Source organism: Papio anubis, chromosome 19 (assembly GCF_008728515.1).
Source record: "Papio anubis isolate 15944 chromosome 19, Panubis1.0, whole genome shotgun sequence".
Classification (NCBI taxonomy): Eukaryota; Metazoa; Chordata; class Mammalia; order Primates; family Cercopithecidae; genus Papio; species Papio anubis.
Genome location: NC_044994.1, coordinates 23,926,710 through 23,951,347, shown reverse-complemented (window position 1 = coordinate 23,951,347; position 24,638 = coordinate 23,926,710). Strand labels below are relative to the sequence as shown.

Here is a 24,638-nt window from a genome sequence, read left to right as displayed (position 1 = left end):
CCATTGACCTCTCCGCCCCCTCCCCCCTTTAAAACAATGTTTGAAAAGTTAGGAATGAAAGCTGGTTCAGGACAGTATACAGTACATAAAAATACTGGCTTCCCCTACCTCCACCACCAGTAAGTAAATATCCTAGCAGACTGCAAAAAGCAAGAGGCTGAGGACGAACCACGCAGACATCTGCAGGCACACCCTTTCCCTGCGACCAACAAAAATGCAGTAGCGCAATTACACGCTAGTGAATTGCAGCACTCACAACAGCACACATTCTGTTCAATGGTTAAGTCCACATAAAGTGACAGTCCGTTTCTGAAAGCATGGCTGTATTTAAAGGATACACGGTCTGTTCAGGTCCGCTTCAGCGAAACCCCAAGCACTTCCGAGAGATCCACACCCTCTCCCAGAGCAGGTGCAACTCACTGCTCCGCCGGCGAGCGTAGGAAGCAGCGCGACCAACCGCATCGGTTGCCCACAACAGCCAGCGAGAGAGCCTTAGGGACGTCAAAAAGGCCAGGCCTGCGTGGAAAACGAGCGTGCGCCTCCATCACTGCGACAGCACCCGTCCCGAGGTTCCGTGGGCCGCTAGCAGGTCGCTCTCAGCTCCGCTCTGCCAAGGGCGAGCTAGAGAACCTGGCCTAAAGTTGCCCACCTCCCGCTGCCCCCGGCCCCGCCCACCGCACTTGTAGCCCCGCCCCGCCCAGTGGGTGGGGGAGCTTCCGTCACAGCACTTCCGGCTCCAGCCTCCCAACCGGCCTCCGTCGCTCTGCACTTCCCTCTTCTCAGCTCTCTTCCCTTGCCCCTGCTGTCTCCTTTAACAGTCACGTGAGGGATGCGCGCGGGGGCAGCTGGGAGTAGTACTGCCGGTTGGTCAGCGTTCGGCCTCAACATGGCGGTTCCGGCCGGGCAGTGACCAAGGTTTTGCCGTCCGAAGGACTAAGTGGTGACTCTCGGCGTCTCCACCTATCGGGGTGGAATGCGAGCACGCGGAGACGAGCGCTGAGGATCGGCGGTGACGGGAAGGGGGGGTTCAGTGGATTGTGCCCCAGAAACCGAAGCGGCGGCGCCTGTTCCTTCTACTTGTCTCTAGGCTCCAGTGCGTTCGGGGCCCCGCCCGGCCGGGCCAGGCCGGCGGGCGGCGGCGGTAGCTGCTGCAGCCGCAGGATCACCTCTCAGGGTGGGCCGGAGGGCCGGCGCCGCCGCTGCCTCTGCCGCGGCGATGGCCCAGTGTGTACAATCAGTGCAGGAGCTAATCCCGGACTCCTTCGTCCCCTGTGTCGCTGCGCTGTGCAGCGACGAAGCCGAGCGGCTCACTCGTCTCAATCACCTCAGCTTCGCGGAGCTGCTTAAGCCCTTCTCCCGCCTCACTTCCGAGGGTATGTGGTATCCTCCCTTTTCCAGTGGGCTCTCGCAAAGCCGTGATGGGAGAAGGAAGTTGCGGGCGTGCAGGGGAGAGAAGGGCAGTGTTTACGTACCGGAGCCGGTATCGTGGCGTCTGGGACTGTGGCCCCGCGGTGCTTCGGGGGCGGCCGGAGGAGGGACCATGAGGTTGTCAAGACAACGCAGTCCTAAGCTCCAGTATTTCTGGGCACTTTCTTTCTTCCTCGGACAACCTAGGTCGTTAAGTAATTGGTTCAAAGATAAACGTGAGTCTAGGAGAACGGCATTGATACTGTTCTCCACGGCCATAGCGAAGGAATTAGGCAGTTGCAAAGCAGCTAAGGTAGGAAAATGCTGCCTCTTAGACCGACAGGGTCTGAGTAAGGAAGACCTGTCATCCTCCCTTGGATGTTAAACTGGACTTTCAAAGTAGTTCTGGATGTTGTTACGTTCTTGTAGCGTTGAGGGTCATCTCTGTCTGAACTACCGTTTAGCTGTTTTACTAAGATATTCTTAGCTCTACGGTATTTAGCTTACCTCTCAAGAAAATTAAAAGTATTATATGACGAATAAAACTTGAAACAGCTTTTTGCCCGAAGGAAAAGGAAGCAAGCCCAAGTTGTGGTTCATTTGACCTAGATATTTGGAGTTACCTATACTTATAGGGATGGAAGTGTCTTCTCTTGTTAAGGAATGTATTGTTAAGGAGCTACCCGTTTTCTCCAGATTTGGATTTTTTTATTAGGAGAAAATAATGTAGTAAAGCTTCAAACATGTTTTAGCCAGTATCTTGCAAACAACAAAGTCCAAGTAAAGTTATTTTTATTAAGGTCGGTGAGAACTGAAGGGTTTCATAGTAAGTCTGTGTCAGGCAAACGACTGTGATGTTTATTAGCTTAATATGACTTATCCACAAAAAAAATTAGTGCTGTACCATAAATTCATGTATTTTTGAGCTACTGTATTTTGTGGGAGAATAGTTCCATTACAGATTAGCTTTTGTTTTTAGCAGAGAGAGGGAGCCGTTCAAAAAAACAAAGTTTGGAAACTTTTGGATTTTCTTTAGCCTGTATTTTAGCCATCAGTCTCAGTTCCTTCAATGTTGGACTTAACAAGAACAACAAAATGCCCTACGTTTTTCATTTTTTTTATTATTTGCTTATTTATTTATTTATTTATTTGAGACGGAGTTTCGCTCTTGTTGCCCAGGCTGGAGTGCAATGGCGCGATCTCGGCTCACCACCACCTCCGCCTCCCAGGTTCAAGCGATTCTCCTGCCTCAGCTTTCCGAGTAGCTGAGATTACAGGAATGCGACACCACGCCCGGATAATTTTTGTATTTTTGGTAGAGAACGGGGTTTCTCCATGTTGGCCAGGTTGGTCTCAAACTCCAGACCTCAGGTGATCTCCCCGCCTCAGCCTCCCAAAGTGCTGGGATTACAGGCGTGAGGCACCGCGCCTGGCCTTGAATTCCTAAAAAAAAAAACAAACATTTGAGCTAGTTTGACTTTTATGTATATACTCTTTCTTACTTTGTTAATAAGTAATAATAATGCTAATACTTGATACTTGCTTCGTGTAACTTTTTTAGTCCTCATTGAATCCTGTGTTATTGCAATTTTAAATTTGAGGACCTTCAAGCATGGAAGTGTTAATTTGTTCACGGTTTTGCATCAGGGAAAGATTTGAAACAGGCAGGCAGTGTGACTCAAGACATTGTGTTCTTAATCATCTTATCTCCTGACAATGTTTAGAATTACGTATTTACACCACAGAGCAGTGCTGCCTAATTGAAATATAATGTGAGTCACAAGTATAATTAAAAATTTTTGGCCGGGCGCGGTGGCTCAAGCCTGTAATCCCAGCACTCTGAGAGGTCGAGGCAGGTGCATCCCGAGGTCAAGAGATCGAGACCATCCTGGTTAACATGGTGAAACCCCGTCTCTACTAAAAATAGAAAAATTAGCTGGGCATGGTGGTGGGCGCCTGTAGTCCCAGCTACTCAGAGAGGCTGAGGCAGGAGAATCACTTGAACCTGGGACTTGGAGGTTGCGGTGAGCTGAGATGGCGCCACTGCACTCCAGCCTAGCACAGAGTGAGACCCCATCTCAAAAACAAAAACAAAAAAATTTTAGTAGCTACATTAAAAAAGTAAAAAGAAACAAGTGAAATTAGTTTTTTTGTTCTTTTTTTTTTGGAGATGGAGTCTTGCCGTGTCGCCCAGGCTGGAGTGCAATGGCACAATCTTGACTCACTACAACCTCTGCCTCCCGGGTTTAAGCAATTTTCCTGCCTCAGCCTCCCGAGTAGCTGGGATTACAGGCGCCCATGGCTTATTTTTGTATTTTCAGTAGAGATGGGGTTTCACCATGTTGGCCAGGATGGTCTCGAACTCCTGACCTCGTGATCCGCCCACCTCGGCCTCCCAAAGTGCTGTGATTACAGGCGTGAGCCATCGTGCCCGAAGGAAATTAAACTCAGTATTTCCAAAATGTTACTATTTCAATGTGTAATCAATGTGAAAAATATTCATGAGATATTTTACATTCTTTCTTATTGCTTGGTCTTTGAAATTTGGTGTGCCTTTTATGCTTAACATCTCAATTTGTACTAGACACATTTCAGGTACTCAGTAGCCATATGCAGCTGGTACCTACTGTATTGGACAGTCTCATTGTCAGTACACTTCTGATTTCCTTCAGGAAACTGGGCAAGATTAGGGAAGGAGTTTTTTTTTTGTTTGTTTTTTGTTTTGAGACAAGGTCGTGCTCTATTACCCAGGCTGGGAGGGCTGGAGTGCAATTGTACCACCGCAGCTCACTCACTCACTGCGTCTCAACCTCCCAGGTTCTAGCTATCCTCTTGTCTCAATCTCCCAAGTAGCTAGGACTACAGGCACATCATGCCATCATGCCTGGCTAATTTTTTTTTTTTTTGAGACAGAGTTTCGCTCCTGCTGCCCAGGCTGGAGGGCAATGGCACAATCTCGGCTCACTGCAACCTCTGCCTCCCGGGTTCAAGAGATTCTCCTGCCTCAGCCTCCTGAGTAGCTGGGATTACAGGCATGTGCTGCCTGGCTAATTTTTAAATTTTTTGTAGAGATGGGGTTTCTCCTTGTTGCCCAGGCTCGTCTCAAACCACTGCGCCCGGCCTAGTGAAGGAGTATAATGAGTTGGACGTTAGTGGATAGGTAGACAGTTGGTAGAAAGCAAGAGGGCAGTCATTCCCTATGAAGGAGTGGTATGAAGTTAGAATAGTACGGGCAAAAGGTCTAAATTATGACTGAATGGTTGGGGAACAGGGAGGAAACTCTCCTTACTGGGGTACACAGTAGTAAGAGAGGGTGCTTAGATAAAGGGAGGCGCTTGAATTCTAGGAAAGGGATTTGAGATTTTGTATCTGATGGTAAGCTGAGTAGATTCTTGAGGGTCTGAAACATTTGGACACTAATGAGTTGAGAGTTTTGGAGATAAGTGAGTTGTGTGGTTTATAAGGATAGATATAAGTAGATGCAAGTTTTACGTTTCAAGATGATCATGGACTATAGTGGTAGCATTAGAAATTTGGCAAAAAGGACTTAATTTTTCTTGGTTTTAGTTTTTTGCTGGTAAATACATTTTAGAATTCTTTGCCATCCAGAACAGGCTGCTTTTTGTCTCAAGTGTGGGGATTTTTCAAAGACAGTCTTTTTTTTTTTTTTTTTTTTGCGACGGAGTCTTGTTCTGTCACTGGGCTGGAGTGCAGCGGGGAGATCTTGGCTCACTGCAGCCTCCGCTTCCCGGTTTCAAGTGATTCTCCTGCCTCAGCCTCCCTAGTAGCTGGGACTACAGGCTCGCACCATCATGCTCAGCTAATTTTTGGATTTTTGGTAGACATGGGGTTTCACCATTTTGGCCAGGATTGTCTCTATCTCTTGACCTCGTGATTTGCCCGCCTCGGCCTCCCAAAGTGCTGGGATTACAGGCATGAGCCACCAAGCCAGGCAACAGCTTTTCTTTAGGAAGTGAGGCATGAAAATATCATTTCAGGCAATGTAATTTAAGAATACAACTGACTAAAACAAGCTAACGTTTCCTTAGAGGGAGAAAAAAACGTTAAGAAGACTCAATTTCTGGCCTGTTGGTATGCCTTTACTTAGGGTAAAACTTTGCCTTGACTACTGAGATATCAAGTACAGTGCCAAGTATTGTCAGGAGACTTGTTTTTAGATTTTAGTAGAAAACACATGGTTTAAAGCTATACCGAAGAGAGGGTTGATAGAAGAGATTTGAGAGGGTTGATAAAAGAGATTTAAGTACTATTTATGTGTAGTGCCTTCAAAATACAGTTTAGACTTTTGATGTATTACACAATGGAGAGCCATTTTGGGTTCCTTAGAGACATTTTAAAACTTGAAGAGTATTAAATTATGTTAAAATTAAATTAAAATATATAATTAAATTTATTATATGTATTTTCTGTGATTGTTATGCTTGATGTATGTTTGAGACTTAACGTAGTCATTATTTGACACAAACTTTGAGATCCTAATACTCGAAGAATTTCCACTGACCATGTTTCAAAGAGTCGTGGTATTAATCAAGCAAAAAACAACAAAAAATTAAAATTAAGCTTTATTGTTTTTGCTTAGTGATAGTTCTTTGATAGTTCCAAACAATGTTGCAATATATCATTTAGATGTTCTATAAGTTTTAAGAAAATGTCACTTAAACACTAACTTGGAAGTATGTGGGTTATACATCATTTTATTTTGAAATTAAGGTTATTAAAGGGATTAAAAGTAGGCCAGGTGCAGTGTCTTAGGCCTGTAATCTCAGCACTTTGGGAGGCTGAGGTGGATGATCACCTGAGGTCAGGAGTTTGAGACCAGCAAGACCAGCATGGCCAACGTGGCGAAACCCCATCTCTACTGAAAATACAAAAATTAGCCTGGTGTGGTGGGCGCTTGTAGTCCCAGCTGCTCGGGAGGCTGAGGCAGGAGAATCACTTGAACTCTAGAGGCAAAGGTTGCAGTGAGCCAAGATTTTGCCCCTGCACTCCAGCCTGGGCGACAGAGCGAGACTGTGTCTCAAAAAAACAGCAAAAAAGTAGACTAGGATATAACTTTTGAAGGCTATTTAATATCTCCAGTTTTCTTAAATTTCTTTCTTTTTCTTTTCTTTTTGAATTCTTGAAAAGAAAAACGTTGTGTGATCCTTGTGCAGGAGCTATGCTAATCTTCACTGTATCATTCCAATTTTAGTATATGTGCTGCTCAAGTGAGCAGTTTTTTAAATTTTTAATTTAAAATTTTTTTTGAGACAGAGTCTCACTCTGTTGCCCAGGCTGGTCTCAAACTCTTTGGCTCACTACAGCCTCAACCTTCTGGGCTCAAAACATCCTCCCACATCAGCCTCCCCAGTAGCTGGGGTTACAGGTGTGTACCACCAACCACACCTGGCTAATTTTTGTAGTTTTTGTAGAAATGAGGTTTTGCCATGTTGCCCAGCTGGTCTCAAACTCCTGGACTCAAGCCATTTACCCATTTTGAGCTCCCAAAGTGCTTTGATTACAGGCACAAGACACTGCGACTGGCCTTAAATTTCTTTCCTTTCCTTTTTTTTTTAAGACGGAGTCTTGCTCTGTCGCCTAGGCTGCAGTGCTATGGCATAATCTTGCCTCACTGCAACCTCTGCCTCCCATGTTCAAGCAGTTCTCCTGCCTCAGCCTCCTAAGTAGCTGGGATTACAGGCACGGGCCACCACTCTCGGCTAATTTTTGTGTTGTTAGTTGAGTCAGGGTTTTGCCATGTTGGCCAGACTAGTCTTGAACTCCTGACCTCAAGTGATCCACCTGCCTTCGGCCTCCCAAAGTGCTGGATTACAGGTATGAGCCATTGCGTGTGGCCCCTTAAATTTCTTTTAGTTGGAAATATTTCATCAATCTTAACTACCATGTTGATATAATGAAGTAATTAATCTCCATGGTGTGGAAGTACCAAACTTTGAATAAAATTCAAGTCAATTTTTCAAAATTTGTTTTTGTTTTGTTGTTTGTTGTTTTTTGTTTTTTTTTTTTTTTGAGATGGAGTCTTGCTCTGTCGCCCAAGCTGGAGTGCAGTGGTGCGATCTCGGCTCACTGCAAGCTCCGCCTCCCGGGTTCCCACCATTCTCCTGCCTCAGCCTCCCGAGTAGCTGGGACTACAGGTGCTTGCCACCTCGCCCGGCTAATTTTTTGTATTTTTATAGAGACAGGGTTTCACTATGCTAGCTAGGATGGTCTTGATCTCCTGACCTCGTGATTCACCCACCTCGGCCTCCCAAAGTGCTGGGATTACAGGCGTGAGCCACCGCGCCCGGCCATTGTTTTGTTTTATTTATTAATTTTTTGAGACAGGGTCTTGCTTTGTCACCTAGGCTGGATGCAGGGGGCATGATCGTGGCTCACTGCAGCCTCAACCTCCTGGGCTCAAGCGATCATTCCACATTGGCCTCCTGCGTAGCTGGGATTACCAGGCTTGCACCACACACTTGGCTAATTAAAAAAAATTTTGTTTTTGTAGAGTTGGGGTTTTGCCATGTTGCCCAGGCTGTTCTTGAACTCCTGGACTCAAGTGATCTGCCAGCCTTGGCCTTCCAAAGTGTCGAGATTACAGGCTTGAGACACTACACCCAGCCAGAGGGTTTTTAAATATGGTAAAGTTTTATGTGTATAAAGTATACAGGATCCTCCTACCTTAGCCTCCTGAGTAAGGTGTGTACTACCACACCCAGCTAATTTAAAAAAATGTATAGAGATGGGATGTCAGGCTGGGCGTGGTGGCTCACGCATGTAATCCCAGCACTTTGGGAGGCCGGGGTGGGTGGATCATGACATCAGGAGTTCAAGACCAGCCTGGCCAACATGGCGAAACCTTGTCTCTACTTAAAAAATTAGCTGGGTGTGGTGGTGGACATCTGTAATCTTGGCTTTTTGGGAGTCTGAGGCAGGAGAATTGCCTGAACCTAGGAGGCAGAGATTGCAGTGAGTTGAAATCACGCCATTGCACTCCAGCCTGGGTGACAGAGCAACACTCTGTCTCAAAAAAAAAAAAGAAATGGGGTCTCTCTCCCTCTGTTGTTCAGGCTCGTCTTGAATTCCTGCGTGCAAGTGATCCTCCTGCTTTAGCCTTCTAAAGTGCTGAGAGTACAAGCTTGACCCACTCACTGGGTACAGTGGTGCAGTGGCTCAAGCCTATAATCACAGGCTTATTTATAAAGCGTGCTTTTTTTTTTTTTTCTGAGATGGAGTTTCACTCTTATTGCCCAGGCTGGAGTGCAGTGGTGTGATCTCAGCTCACCACAACCTCCGCTTCCCAGGTTCAAGCAATTCTGCCTCAGCCTCCCGAGTAGCTGGGATTACAGGCATGCACCACCACGCCTGGCTAATTTTGTATTTTTGGTAGAGACGGGGTTTGTCTGTGTTCATCAGGCTGGTCTCGAACTCCCGACCTCAGGTGATCTGCCCGCCAAGGCCTCCGAAAGTGTTGGGATTACAGGCGTGAGCCATTGCGCCCGGCCTAGCCTGTTGTCTTTATAAAGTTTTATATGCTGGGTAAAAGCATAAAAGGTGTCATTATTTTCAAAATACATTTTATTTATTTATTTATTTATTTATTTATTTATGAGACGGAGCCTCGCTCTGTTGCCCAGGCTGGAGTGCAGTGATGTGATCTCAGCTCTCTGCAACCTCTGCCTCCCGAGTTCAAGTGATTCTTCTGCCTCAGCCTCCTGAGTAGCTGGGACTACAGACATGTGCCATCACACCTGGCTGGCTGGCTTGTTTGTTTGTTTGTTTATTTATTTATTTATTTTTTTTGAGACAGAGTTTTGCTCTTTTTGCCCAGGCTGGAGTGCAATGGCCTGGTCTCTGCTCCCTGCAACCCCCGCCTCCCGGGTTCAAGCGATTCTCCTGCCTCAGCCTCCAGAGTAGCTGGGATTACAGGCGCCCACCACTATGCCCGGCTAATTTTGTACTTTTAGTAGAGACAGGGTTTCACCATGTTGGCCAGGCTGGTCTCGGACTCTTGACCTCAAGTGATCTGCCTGCCTCAGCCTCCCAAAGTGCTGGGATTACAACAGTGAGCCACCATGCCTGGCTGCTTGTATTTTTTTTTGTATATATATTTATATTTACAATATAAATACACATTTGTACCACATACAGTATTTTAAAAATGTTTTTGAGTCTTTTTTTTTTTAAGTAAAAAATGTTAGAAATCAATAGAACACATAGGAAATTTAGAAAAGTCTGTGTGGATATAACTTTATTTAAAATACAGGCAGGCCTCGATTTTGGTATAAGGCATTTTCCATTGAGAAGAAAGTGTCATTCTTTATTTGTAGGTACCCAGACCACTTACCCAAAGTTGCCTCTTATTTGCCTCTTATTTGTATATGATGACCCGTGATGCAGTTGAATGGGTGATGTATCTGCTGCTGCTGCTGCTATACTGCCTCCATTACATATTGTTGAGTGTGGTGCTTAGTGCTTTACAATTACTATCTAATAGCTCACCCAAATCCCTAAAATGATCCTGTAAAGTAGATAGTAATCACATGTGCAGGTGAGGGATTTGAAGCACAGAAGAGTTAAGTTGTTCAGGGTAACCCAGTTGATAAGTAGTGGGTTGGGATTTAAATTAAGGTCCAACTCCAAAAGCTGGGTGCTCAATTGTTATAATGGATTACTTTTTTTTTTTTTTGAGACGTTGTCTCACTCTGTCGCCCAGGCTGGAATGCAGTGGTGCAATCTTGGCTCACTGCAACCTCCTCATTCAAGTGATTCTCCTGCCTCAGCCTCCCCAGTAGCTGCGATTACAGGCACCCGCCACCATGCCTGGCTAATTTTTGTATTTTTGTAGAGACGAGGTTTCACTGTGTTGGCTGGGCTGGTCTTGAACTCCTGACCTCAGGTGATCCACCCACCTTGACCTCCCAAAGTGCTGGGATTACAGGTGTGAGCCACTGTGCCCAGCCCTGTAATGGACTGCTTTTAATGCTACTGTGGAACATTTTGTCTGATTATGTGAAAAAATATGCTTACATTTTGTTCTGGTTCTGTGGACGACACTGTCTTGCTGTGCCTCAGAACCTGTTCCCTGTCCTGAAGCTCTGAACTACTTACTGGTTATAAATTGTATAGGCTGAAGCAAGGACTATAGCACGGTGGAGGCAGGAAGTATTAGGGTGGTAAAAGGGATCTGGACAGTTTTTTGTTTTTGAGACCGAGTCTCTGTCACCCAAGCTACGGTGCAGTGGTGCAGTCTCTGCTCACTGCAACCTCCGCCTCCCGGGTTCAAGCAATTCTCCTGCCTCAGCCTCCTGAGTAGCTGGGATTACAGGCTACCACCACCATACCCAGCTAATTTTTTGTATTTTTAGTAGAGACAGGGTTTTGTCATGTTGGCTAGGCCAGTCTCCATCTCCTGACTTCAAGCTATCTGTCTTGGCCTCCCAAAGTGCTGGTGATTATAGGCATGAGCCACCGCAACTGGCCAGAGTTTTTTTTAAGTAGACTCTATTTTTTAACAGTTTTAGATGAATGACAAATTTGAGCTGAAAGTACAGAGAGTTTCTACATATCTCTTGCCCCTGCACATGCACAGCCTCCACCACAGCATCGTGCACTGGAGTGGCCATTGATTTTTATGAGAGTGAAAAAGAGGCTAAGAATGCAGGCTGACTAGGGAAAGCAGAAGGAAACCTAAGTGCAACATTTAACTCCCCTTTCTTTTTCCTTTTACTGCTTTTAGTGTTAATACCACAGGTCTTATGCTGCCTTGGACCAGCTTTAGTATGAGGTGAGAATTAGAGAAGTGGTCTGGAAAGTGATTGGTTTCTGGCGACTCCAAACATAGTAGGAAAGGAAAGGACCTACAGTAGGAAAGCTGAGCAGTGGTGAGAGGGGAAGGAATCCTGCGGTTAATAAACTGTCTAGCTAGCCCTTTTGGTATATGAGGGAATGTTGTCAACCATTTATATTTCTAGAAGAATGTTCCACTTGGAATTCCTGGCTTCTGCTTTGTACATCCTTTTTGTTTGTAAACCATTAGCCCAATTTTGGGTTATTATGCATTGTATAGAATTAATTTCAAGTTTTTTTCTTTTTTTCTTTAAAGTTCATATGAGAGATCCTAATAATCAACTTCACGTAATTAAAAATTTGAAGATAGCAGTAAGCAACATTGTCACCCAGCCACCTCAGCCTGGAGCCATCCGGAAGCTTTTGAATGATGTTGTTTCTGGCAGTCAACCTGCAGAAGGATTAGTAGCTAATGTGATTACAGCAGGAGATTATGACCTTAACATCAGTGGTATGTAACAAAGTTGATTGTTATTTTTTGAGTGAAATTTCCTTTTGTTAGAAAAAGCGATTCTGTGACTTGGGAGATCATCAACATATATTTAAGAACTTAGTAAGTGCTAGAGGCTGAGAATACAATGTTGAAAACAGTCCTAGGAACTTTGCCTATTTATTTTATTCCAGAACCTAAAGTAGTATCTAGAACGTATGCATAATAAATGTTTGTTGAATGAAAGAACTAACAGTAAATTAAAAAAATTCTTCTGTGACATAAGTAATACTATAATTAAATAAAGAGCATTAAGTTTATTGTATTTTTATCTTGCTTGGTGTTAAGTGGAGGAAATGTTTATAAAATATGTGTAAATATGTAATGCTTTGTGAGTACGTCTTTAACTTGAATGGTAAATGTTTTCATAACAAGATTGGTAGGTAAAATCATATATACACACACATGTATTTTATTTTTTTAATTAAATGTTTATAGAGATTGGGGCGGGGGTCTCATTATGTTCCCCAGGCCGGTCTTGAACTGCTGACCTCAAGTGATCCTCCTGCTTAGCTTCCCAAGTGCTGGGATTAGAGGTGTGAGCCACTGTTCCCAGCCTGAAATTATATATTAATATGTGAAGTGAGTTAGTAGTATTTGGTTTAACTGTTTTCCAATATTAAAAAGTCTTAATTGACATGGGGTAGATATTTTAGAGGGAATATACTCAAAGTACATCATCAAATTGGCATATTTCAGCAGTCTAATAAAATAATCTTTTTAGGTCAGGATAATTTATAATCTAATACTTGAATACTTCCTAATATCATATTTAAAGATTTTCCTAAGCAGTCAGGCGTGGTGGCTTATGCCTGTAATCCCAGCACTTTGGGAGGCCAAGGCAGGCGGATCACTTGAGGTTGGGAGTTCAAGACCAGCCTGGCCAACATGGTGAAACCCTGTCTCTACTAAAAATACAAAAATTAGCTGGATGTGGTGGTAGGTGCCTGTAATCCCAGCTACTCAGGAGGCCAAGGCAGGAGAATCACTTGAACCCAGGAGGCAGAGGTCGCAGTGAGCCAAGATAGCGCCATGGCACTCCAGCCTGGGCAATAGAGTGAGACTCTGCTTTTTTAAAAAAAAAAAAAACTTTTTCCTAAACATATGCGCAGAATTTGAAACGGACATATTTTAAGTCACCAAGTTAGTTGTTTTCCCTTGTATAGTTAAAAATATTTGTAGAATTATTTTGTTAAATGTTCTGTATTTTTTTCTTCTTTCTTTGCCTTTAGTTTTAATTCCAGCAAGATAAGTCAACTTGATACTTTTAAGTTGAGAATATTATGGTTATCTTTACCAGTCAAAAAAATCTGAATTTCAGGATATAGTATATAGTTGGACAGTTCCTACCATATGTTTTCAATATGAAGCAAAAATCTGGGTATTTCTTGGAAAAAAGAATAGAATTTGAACTGTTATTTTTCTCTCATCAGTGTTGTAGTGTGAAGGGCAATGAATCAAATGCCAGAGTGTCCGAGTTTTTATACTACCATAGTCATTAGTTAGTTAGGTAACTTGAATAAGTCACTTAGTGTTTCCTTTTATTTTTATTTTTAGTATGTTTTGAGACAGGGTCTCACTCTGTTGCCCAGGCTGGAGTGCAGTGGTGCTATCACAGTTCACTGTAGCCTTGACCTCCCTGGGCTCAGGTGATCCTCTCACCTCAGCCTACCAACCATGCCAGGCTAACATGTTTTTTTAAAAGAGACAAAGTCTGTCTCTCACACAGGCTGGAGTATAGTGGTGTAATCATTGTTCATTGCAGCCTTGAACTCCTGGACTTACGCAATCTTTTCACCTCTGCCTCCCAAGTAACTAGGACTCCAGCTGCACACCACCATGCTTGGCTACTTTTAAATTTTTTTTGTAGAGACGGGGTCTCGCTATGTTCAAATGATTCTCTCACCCTGGCCTCTCAAAGTGTTGGGATTACAGGCATGAACCACCATGCCCAGACAAGTCACTTAGTGTTTCTGAGACTCTGTTTCCATCTCTGAAAACGGGAGTTTGGCTGGATCCTTTTTTTCTTTTTTTGAGACAGCGTCTCACTCTATCGCCCAGGCTGGAGTATGGTGGCGTGATCTCGGCTCACTGAAACCTCCACCTCCCAGATTCAAGCGATTCTCCTGCCTCAGCCTCCCAAGTAGCTGGGATTACAGGTGCCCACCACCACGCCTGGCTAATTTTTTGTATTTTTAGACGTGATGGGGTTTCACCATGTTGGTCAGGCTGGTTTCAAACTCCTGACCTCAAGTGATCCACTTGCCTAAGCTTCCTGAAGTGCTGGGATTACAGGCATGAGCCACCACTCCTGGCCTGGCTGGATTCTTTCTTAAGGCCTACCCTAGACCTTTATATGTGATTCTGTTTTGCAGGATCTTAACAATTTTGTTAGCCTTGCAACAAATATTTATTGATTTCTGCTGTATGCTTTGTATTGAGATACAGAGATGAACAAGACATGCTTGAAAGTTTATAATCTGGTAGGGAGACAAACATGTTAGCCAGTAATTATAGTATGGTCTAATTTATCATATATTAATATCACAATGCATTGTAATAGAGCTGTGGCATATCTGGTATGCCAAAAGTGCTGAAGGGGCACAGAGAGGGATTACCTATCATATTTAAAAAACAAAAGTATCTTTTTCTCTTATATTTATTTCTTTTATTTATTTATTTATTTATTTATTTTTTCTTATTTTTAAGAGACAGAGTCTTACTCTATCACCCTGTCTAAGGCTGGTATGCAGTGGTATGATCATAGCCCACTGTAACCTTGAACTCTTGAGCTCAAGGGGTCATCCCATCTCAGCCTCCTGAGTAGCTGGGACTATAGGTTTGTACTATGCTCGGCTAATTAAATTTGTTTTTTTTTTTTTTTTTGTAGAGGCACGGTCTTGCTGTGTTTATTAGCAGGCTGGTCTTGAACTACTGGCCTCAAGCGATCCTCCTACCTTGGCCTCCCAAAGTGCTGGAATTACAGCTGTGAGCCACTGTGGCTGGCCTATATATTTTTATTTTTATTTTTATTTTTATTATTATTTTTTTTTTGAGACGGAGTCTCGCGCTGTCGCCCAGGCTGGAGTGCAGTGGCGGGATCTCAGCTCACTGCAAGCTCCGCCTCCCGGGTTCACGCCATTCTCCGGCCTCAGCCTCCCGAGTAGCTGGGACTACAGGCGCTGCCACCTCGCCCGGCTATTTTTTGTATTTCTTAGTAGAGACGGGGTTTCACCGTGTTAGCCAGGATGGTCTCGATCTCCTGACCTCGTGATCCGCCCATCTTGGCCTCCCAAAGTGCTGGGATTACAGGCTTGAGCCACCGCGCCCGGCCTATATTTTTAATTTAATTTAATTTTAATTTAATTTAATTTTATTTTCTGAGTCGGAGTCTCTATTGCCCCGGCTGGAGTGTAGTGGCATGATCTTGGCTCACTGCAATCTCTTCCTCCTGGGTTCACACGATTCTTCTGCCTCAGCCTCCTGAGTTTCTGGGACTACAGGTGTGCACTACCACACCTGCCTAATTTTTGTGTTTTTAATAGAGAAGGGGTTTCGCCATATTGGCCACGTTGGTCTAAAACTCCTGACCTCAAGTGATCTGCCTGCTTCAGCCTCCCAGAGTGCTGGGATTACAGGCATGAGTGACCGGGTCCACTCATTCGCTATGTTGCCTAGGCTGGTCTCAAACTCCTGGCCTCAAGCAATCCTCCCACCTCTCAAAGTGCTGAGATGACAGGAATGAGCTCAGGTGCTGACCAAAAGTATCTTTTTCTTTTTTTTTTTTTTTTTTTTTGAGACAGAGTTTCGCTCTTGTTGCCCAGGCTAGAGTGCAATGGCGTGATCTCAGCTCACAGCAACCTCCGCCTCCCAGGTTCAAGCATTTCTCCTGCCTCAGCCTCCCAAGTAGCTGGGATTACAGGCATGCACCACCACGCCCAGCTAATTTTGTATTTTTAGTAGAGATGAGGTTTCTCCATGTTGAAGCTGGTCTCGAACTCCTGACCTCAGGTGATCTGCCTGCCTCAGCCTCCCAAAGTGCTGGGATTACAGGTGTGAGCCACCACGCCTGGCCAAAAGTATCTTTTTCATACTGCAAATATTTTGCTAACCTCCAAAGCCCATATACCTGTTACTTTTAAAAAATTTATCAAGGCCAGGCACAGTCGCTCAGGCCTGTAATCCCAGCACTTTGGGAAGCGGAGGTGGGAGGATCACTTGAGGCCAGGAGTTCAAGACCAGCCTGGACAACATATTGAGACCCCATCTGGACAAAAATTTTTTTTAAAAAATTAGCTGGTGGCGAGGCATGGTGGCTCACACCTATAATCCCAGCACTTTGGAAGGCTGAGGCGGGTGGATCACTTGGGGTCAGGAGATCAAGACCAGCCGGGCCAACACAGTGAAACCCTGTCTCTACTGAAAATACAAAAATTAGCCAGCAGTGGGCACCTGTGGCTCCAGCTACTTGGAAGGCTGAGGCAGGAGAATCACTTGAACCTGGGAGGCAGAGGTTGCAGTCAGCCGAGATCACATCACTGCACTCCAGCCTGGGCAACAGAGTGAGACTCCGTCTCAAAAAAAAAAAAAAAATTAGCCGGGTGTGATGGTGTATACCTGTAGTCCCAGCCACTCAGGAGGCTGAGGTGGGAAGATCACTTGAGCCTGGGAGGTCAGGGGTGCAAAAACAGTGATTTTGCGACTGCACTCCAACCTGAGTGACAGAGCAAGACCCTGCCTCAAAAGAAAAATAAATTTATCAAAATGATATGTGTTCGTAGACATAATGATAAAAAGACTTAAAGGAAAAAACAGCAGTGATCTGTACCTTGCCCCACCAATTTCTGTAGTCTTTTCCTCGGGTATTGATTATGTGCTTCTAAGTAATATTTTTATATGGCTGTCTATGGCGTAATAAGTTTTAGATTTAAATAAATTTTATTTATTGACTTCTCATTATCACTGATAAGGATTTGGCTTAATTACTCCTCATCCTTTTCCCTCCATCTCATAGTTTTTGGTTAATATTCACTGCTAATAATATGACTAAATGTCATTGACTTCTTCACTGCTTAGCCAGTTATTGGGCTTTCTAATACAGTATTTTGTGTTTTCAGGAGTTAGTAATTGTCTTTTTCAAAACATCTTGCTGCTGGGTGCGGTGGCTCACACCTGTAATCCCAGCACTTTGGGAGGCCGAGGTAGGTGGATCACCTGAGGTCAGGAGTTCGAGACCAGCCTGGCTAAAATGGAGAAACCCTGTTTCTACTAAAAAATACAAAAAAAATTAGCTGGGTGTGGTGGAACCCAGGAGGTGGAGGTTGCAGTAAGCCGAGATCGCGCCATTGTGCTCTAGCTTTGACAGCAAGAGCAAAACTCAGTCTCCAAAAAAAAAACACCACACACACAAAAAAACACAAAACATCTTGCTCAGTTCTTTGTGTCTGTTGCTAGTCTCTCAGACTTCTTCAATTGGATTTTCTACTTGTGAGATTAATTTGTCAAATAACCCATTTATCAGGAGCTCCTTCAAGAAATCTCTCTTGTTACTACATACATTTTCATTAAGGATGATATCATTCCTATGTGGTAAAAATTGGTCCTTAGGGGACAAAAAAGTCTTAGCTATTATAATGGCTCTCCAAAGGGTCTCCATGCATAAATAGATACACGATACAATTGTGGTGTTATTTAAAAAAATACTTTGGTCAGGGGAAAGGATTGATTAGGAAGAAGCTCTAAAACATAGAGAATATGATGAAATAAAATTTGGGAAATGGTGTTCAATTTTATGTTGGACTGTTTGCTGTCCAAGGCCCACTCCACAGCTGTCATCCTGAGGATTTCCTTCCCTTCACTTCTCTGTAGTATTTCTTTTTTTTTTTTTTTTGAGACGGAGTCTCGCTCTGCCGCCCAGACTGGAGTGCAGTGGCCGGATCTCAGCTCACTGCAAGCTCCGCCTCCCGGGTTCACGCCATTCTCCTGCCTCAGCCTCCCGAGTAGTTGGGACTACAGGCGCCCGCCACCGCGCCCGGCTAGTTTTTTGTATTTTTTAGTAGAGACGGGGTTTCACCGTGTTAGCCAGGATGGTCTCGATCTCCTGACCTCGTGATCCGCCCATCTCGGCCTCCCAAAGTGCTGGGATTACAGGCTTGAGCCACCGCGCCCGGCCTGTAGTATTTCATTTATATATATTTTTTGTATATTTCCTTAATCTGGTGAAGGACATCTCTAGTAGCTTCCTGAGAACGGGTGCTTGGAAAATAAAATTTTTAAGGAATGAATGTTGGAAAGTTTTCTTATTTTATATAGGTGATGGATGGTTTGACTGTGTACATTGTTATAAATCATTTTCCTCAGAATTGATCCACTTTCTTTTAGCTTCAAGCATTGCTCTTAAAAAAGCTAGAAGCCATTATATGTATTTACCCCCAACCCTCCAGCTTTTAGAATTTTTTGAAGGTCTTTATCCCTGCTATTTTGAAATTTCATGTTGGGGGTTATAAATCCTTTTTCACTTATTTTACTGGACAGCTTCTTTTGACAGTCTGGTCATGCACTTTTTAGTCCTTAGAAACTGTCTTGTTTTTCTTTTTTTTTTTTTTTTTTTTTTTTGAGGCCAGGAGTCACCGGCTCTGTCGCTTAGGCTGGAGTGCAGTGGCGGGATCTCAGCTCCGCTGCAGCTCCGCCTCCCGGGTTCCGCATGTTCTCCTGCCTCAGCCTCCAGAGTAGCTGGGACTACAGGCGCCCGCCACCTCGCCCGGCTAGTTTTTTGTATTTTTTTTTAGTAGAGACGGGGTTTCACCGGGTTAGCCAGGATGGTCTCGATCTCCTGACCTTGTGATCCGCCCGTCTCGGCCTCCCAAAGTGCTGGGATTACAGGCTTGAGCCACCGCGCCCGGCCTTGTTTTTCTTAAATTTCTCCCCTATTGTTTTCTGTGTTCTTTCTGAAACTACTGTTAGTTGGATGTAGAACTTCCTGAGTTGGTCCTCTAATGTTGTTACCTTTTTTTCTAAAATTGTCTATCTCTGTCTTTTTGTTTTATTTTTCTGGGTATGAATATCCTTGACTTTTATCTTCTGACTCTTCTATTGAAGTTTTAATGTTTGATGTCTTTTTGTGGTTTTTTTGGAGCTATTTTCTTCTCTAGATTTTTCTTTATTATGCCATCCTATTCAGGTTTTATGTTATAGTATCTTAACTCTGAAGATAGTAATAAATTGTTGTTGGCTGTTTGTTTTTAAGTTTTCTTCTATCCTGTGCCTTTTTTTTTTCATTCATATTATTTTTATTTGTTTTGATTTTTTCATTTTGGACACTTACCTCAAATGTTTGGTAAAAACCATGCATTATTTTCTATTTCAAATTGAGACATTAAAACCCTGACTGAGTATAAGAAAACTTACCAGTTAGTAGACTTCTTTATTGGGTGGTGAGGCTAAGAATAGGTTTAAGTGTTGCCCAATTTTTATGGCTTACAGTTTTTTTTCCTTTGAGGCCATTTAGTTTATCCAGAGAAGGATTCTCAAATCTGCCTCTGGCTATCTGTGTCCTGGGCCTTTTTTTTCTTTTGAATTGGTTTGGCAGATCGTTTATAGGAACAATGTAGTTATGATTTGATTGTAGGAGATTGTTTTATCTAATTATATTACTTGCATTCTCAGGTCCCTGCCAGCATCTCCTCATATGGGAGGATTGATTGCTATTTGCATTTAAAAGCAGGTGGAGGCAATTACTGTAGCTTATTAACTCTTCAGGCAGATTTTATTTTATTTTTTGAGACTGAGTTTCCCCCTTGTTGCCCAGTCTGGAGTGCAGTGGTGTGATCTTGGCTCACTGCAGCCTCCACATCCTGGGTTCTCCTGCTTCAGGCAGATTAAAAAAAAAATTATTATTATTATTATTTGTATTTTCAGTAGAGACAGGGTTTCACGATGTTGGCCAGGCTGGTCTTGAACTTCTGGACTCAAGTGATCCACCTGCCTTGGCCTCCCAAAGTGCTGGGATTACAGGTGTGAGCCACCACTCCCGGCCATTTTTTTTTTTTTTTTTTGGTGGGGAGGGATGGAGTCTTGCTCTTTTGCCCAGGCTGGAATGCACTGGCGTGATCTTGGCTCACTGCAACCTCTGCCTCCTAGTTCAAGTAGTTCTCCCTGCCTTAGCCTCCGAAATAGCTGGGATTACAGGCGCCCACCACGACACCCAGCTAATTTTTATATAAATATTTTTTGAGACGGAGTCTTGCTCTTATTGCCCAGGCTGGAGTGCAATGGCGTGACCTCGGCTCACTGCAACCTCCATCTCCCGGGTTCAAGCAATTCTCCTGCCTCAGCCTCCGAGTAGCTGGCATTATAGGCACCCGCTGCCATGCCTGGCTAATTTTTTGTATTTTTAGTAGAGATGAAGTTTCACCATGTTGGCCAGGCTGGTCTCAAACTCCTGACATCAGGTGATCCACCCATCTCAGTCTCCTAAAGTGCTGGGATTATAGGCATGAGCCACTACACCTGGCTAATTTTTGTATTTTTTAATAGAGGCAGGATTTTGCCATGTTGGCCAGGCTTGTCTTGAACTCCTGACCTCAGGTGATCCACCCACCTCGGCCTCCCAAAGTGCTGGGATTACAGGCATGAGCTACCACACCTGGCCTTATTATTTTTAAAACTAGAGGCGGGGTCTCACTATGTTACCCAGACTGGTGTCCAACTCCTGGGCTCAAGTAGGATAAACTACACACCAGAAGAACAGTTTTTTTTTTTTTTTTTTTTTTTAGCTCCTTTCCCTTTTACTGTAAGGGACCTCCTTTCAACTTTATTTTTATGTTGGCCATAAAGACTGAGAATGATATATGAAGTACTAAGTTAATTTTAGTAAAATTTCATTATAACATAATAATACTCTTTGGAGATCATAGAAAAGTGGTTTTATCCATTTTAATAAGGTACTAATTCTTACATATTCAGATGTATGCTTCTAATTTTCACCATTAATGTGAGTCAGCATACTTTTCATTCATTCTGTTAAAGAAATAGATGTTAGATATTTACCTCATAAACTTAACAATGCTGTGTTTTCTTCAGATCGGTCATTGAAAGCTACTGTTCCTTGGTACAGTAATTGGAGTGGCACATTGCTGGAGTTGAAAGTCTTTGTTATATACAGGGATTTCTTGTGATGGTCTCAGTTTTCTAGATTTTTCTCGCTTACTTCGTATCTGTTGTCTTTTTTTCCCACTTAGGTACTATTTTGTATTTGTCCCAATTGACATGTCTAATTTTTCTAAAATGAGGAAAGTTTAATGATGCTTTTTCAACTTTTATCTATTTTATCATCCATTGTCCTGTTTACTCTTACATGTTTATCTATTAAATCCAAGCATTGTCTTTGAATGGTATACTTTGGGCTGCATCTTATTTTAAAAGGAAGGAAGACCATATTACCTTTCCTTACCAAAACAGTACACTCTGCATGTTTTTTTTTTTTTTTGAGGCGGGGTCTCGTGTCACCCAGGCTGGAGTGCAGTGGCTCCATCTTGGCTCACTGCAACCTTTGCCTCCTGGGCTCAAGCGATCCTCCTACCTCAGCCTCCCGAGTAGCAGGGACTACAGGTGTGGGCGACCATGCCCGGTTAATTTTGCATTTTTTGTAGAGATGAGGTTTTCTCATGTTGCCCAGGCTGGTCTCGAACTCCTGGGCTCAAGTGATCTGCCTGCCTCGGCCTCCCAAAGTACTGGGATTATAGGCGTGAGCCACTGAACATGGCCAGAAAACTTTAGTAGGAAAACATGGTTGCTATTTCAATTCTGGACAAAGAACATGTAGAGATGGAAAGGGGTATGAGGAAAATAGTGATTTTTATCCCAAGATAAGTGCAAGAACATTTTTTCTTCTTTGTTCGTTTTGAGCCAAGGTCTCGCTCTGTCGCCCAAGCTGGAGTGCAGTGGCACCATCTCGGCTCACTGCAGTTTTGACCTCCTGGGTTCAAGCGATCTTCCCACCTTAGCCTCTCGAGTAGCCAGCACTACAGCCTGATATCCCACTCCCGAGTAATTTCTGTACTCTTTGTAAAGACGGGGTTTACTATGTTTCCCAGGCTGGTCTCTGACTCCTGGGCTCCAGTGATCCCTCCGCCTCAGCCTCCCAAAGTGCTGGGATTACAGGTGTGAGCCACTACACCCAGCCACAAGCTACCAGTTACTACTAGTATTTAGAAAGTTATTATTTCAATTTAAGAGTATGTCTGTGTATGTCTGTATGTGTATGTATTTTGCTTTTTAATTTATTTTTCATTATGTGTACATTCACATAGTTTCAAAGTCAAAACTATATAAAGCAAGATAGAGAGGAGGCTTGTCCTCTATTCATGTCCCTTCTTTTTTTTTCCCCTCAAACACGTAGACCTATTTAAAACGCAATAAAAATCTAATTACAGTTAACTCTTTTAGTACTTTTATGATGAACTTTAAGAAATAAATGACAGTTTGGGGTTTCATTCTTCTTTTGTCTTAAAGAGGCAGAAGCACTCATGTAATATAGTTTTCAAAAGATCTTTTGCGTAATTAGGGGGAACAATTGATAAATTTGATTTTATTCAGTTTTCAGGCAATAAGAAAGCGCCATAAACATTTTGTTTTTTGTTTTTTTTTTTTTTTTGAGACAGAGTCTCGCTCTGTCGCCCAGGCTGGAGTGCAGTGGCGCGATCTCGGCTCACTGCAAGCTCCGCCTCCCGGGTTCACGCCATTCTCCTGCCTCAGCCTCCCGAGTAGCTGGGACTACAGGCGCCCACAACCGCGCCCGGCTAATTTTTTGTATTTTTAGTAGAGACGGGGTTTCACCGTGGTCTCGATCTCCTGACCTTGTGATCCGCCCGCCTCGGCCTCCCAAAGTGCTGGGATTACAGGCGTGAGCCACCGCGCCCGGCCCAACATTTTGAATTTCCCCTTCATTTCTTCCTCTAAATATATATGTAATTGGATAATTTCATCCTGAGAGTAGAACCCAGATACAAGAAAATCAAAGAGTAATGAATGAAATATTTAATCACATTCCCTTTTCCAGAAGGTGAAATGAGAAAGCTACATTATACATTGCAGAAGGCTCCAAGGCTGACAATGTGGATTAGAGGCTTTTCTGACTGAATCAAATCTCAAAGATACGTTTTTTTTTTTTTTTTTTTGAGACGGAGTCTCGCTCTGTCATCCAGGCTAGAGTAATGCAGTGGTGCGATCTCCGCTCACTGCAGCCTCCATCTCCCGAGTTCAAGCCACTCTCTTGCCTCAGCCTCCCGAGTAGCTGGGATTACAGGCATGCATCACCCCACCCACTCAGATTATTTTGTGTTTTTAGTAGAGACAGGGTTTCTCCATGTTGGTCAGGCTGGTCTCAAACTCCCCACCTCAGCTAATCCGCCCGCCTCAGCCTCCCAAAGTGTTGGGATTGCAGGCGTGAGCCACCGTGCCTGGCCTAAAGATCTCTTTATTCTACAGGACTTGGTAGATCCCTCTCCTTTCTTATCTCTCTTCTTTCTTTTCTCTCTTGTATAGATAATAAAATGTAGTAGATTTATTCTATTACTTCTCTTTGAAACTATAAGCAAATATAGGTATGGCTGTTCATATTTTCCTTTTCTTGCACAAAAATGCATACTTTTCTGCTGTCGCTTTTTTCACTTAATATATCTGGAAGAGCACTTCGTTGTAATATGTAGAGATTTCTCCCCGTTCTTTTACAGCTGCTAATGTATCTTTTTAATGGATGGGCCATAATTTATTTACACCTCAAGAGAATGCTGGGACTGAAGATGTGCACCACCACGCCCAGCTCATTTTTTTTTTTTTTGAGACAGAGTTTCGCTCTAACATATTGGTTTCACCATGTTGGCCAGGCTGGTCTCAAACTCTTGACCTCAAGTGATCCACCTGCCTTGACCTCCCAAAGTGCTGGGACTACAGGCATGAGCCACCGTACCCAACCTCCAAAGTGTTAGGATTACCGGTGTGAAGCATCATGCCCTGCCTATTTCCTCTTTTATAACAATGAACATGAAATTGTGATAGTAGTTGCTCTCCTAATCAGACTATATGTACTATATGGGTCATTCTCATGAGGCATTGGCTGGAGTTAAAATTTCTGTGTATTTGGAACCAGTTTAGAATGCTATTTGTTTAAGATGAATGACTTTTTCTTCAGCCCTTCCATTTGTTTAATATAGTATTATAATGTATGCAGAAAGAATATATTTGCTGTTTTCAGTGGTTAAGATGAAAGCAAAAGGAATATAAAGTTTGATAATCAGCATAAATCAGCATAGGAATGGAGTCCTTTTAGTAAAACTGTGATATAGATAATCTGCTTAAAACCTAACGAAACCACTAAGTTTTACATAAGTTCAAATAATAAGAATAGTTGTGATACAAAATACTTGATGTGGAACAAGAGAGTTGACTTTTTAAGAATCACATTATATACGTTTATACAAACAGTGAAAATACACTTCTTGTATTTGATTATAAGGTAAGTGTACTTTGAAATTTCATTCAGAGGCTTTGTTAGTGTCATATTCAAGTAATCAAATTACAAAGTAAGATTTATCAACCATACCACCATTTACATTTTGAACTAGATACTTCTTTATTGTGGGGACTGTCTTGTCTTGTCTTGTGAGATGTTTTGCATTATACCTGACCTCTTTGATGCCAGTAGCATAACCCACCTACCCCAGAACCGATAACGAAAAATATCTTGAGAAGTTGCCAGATGTTTCCTAGGGGTCAAAATCATGCTCAGTTGAGAACCTCTATGCTAAGTGTTATTTCTGAAAAGGATCTACTTATGGCAGTGTGATTAGTGGCAGGGTCACAGAACTTGAGTTCTAAAGAAATAATCTCT

The 24,638-nt window shown here is 43.2% G+C and overlaps 1 protein-coding gene and 1 pseudogene across 8 annotated transcripts in view; one reads left to right on the top strand and one right to left on the bottom strand.

Annotated features, from left to right (window-relative positions):
• The first annotated feature begins 727 nt into the window (after window positions 1-727).
• Window positions 728-24,638, top strand: part of TRAPPC8 (trafficking protein particle complex 8) — a 112,220-nt gene continuing 88,309 nt past the window's right edge. For all 8 annotated transcript variants that reach the window (XM_021930013.2, XM_009192570.4, XM_003914279.5 and 5 more), the window contains exons 1-2: window positions 728-1,373; window positions 11,516-11,710. Coding sequence is in view for 6 of the 8 variants with exons in the window: in XM_003914279.5 (XP_003914328.2) it covers window positions 1,217-1,373; window positions 11,516-11,710 (352 nt within the window). In the remaining 2 variants the exon portion in view is untranslated. The remainder of the gene's footprint in view (window positions 1,374-11,515; window positions 11,711-24,638) is intronic.
• Window positions 6,551-6,643, bottom strand: LOC116271597 (annotated as a pseudogene).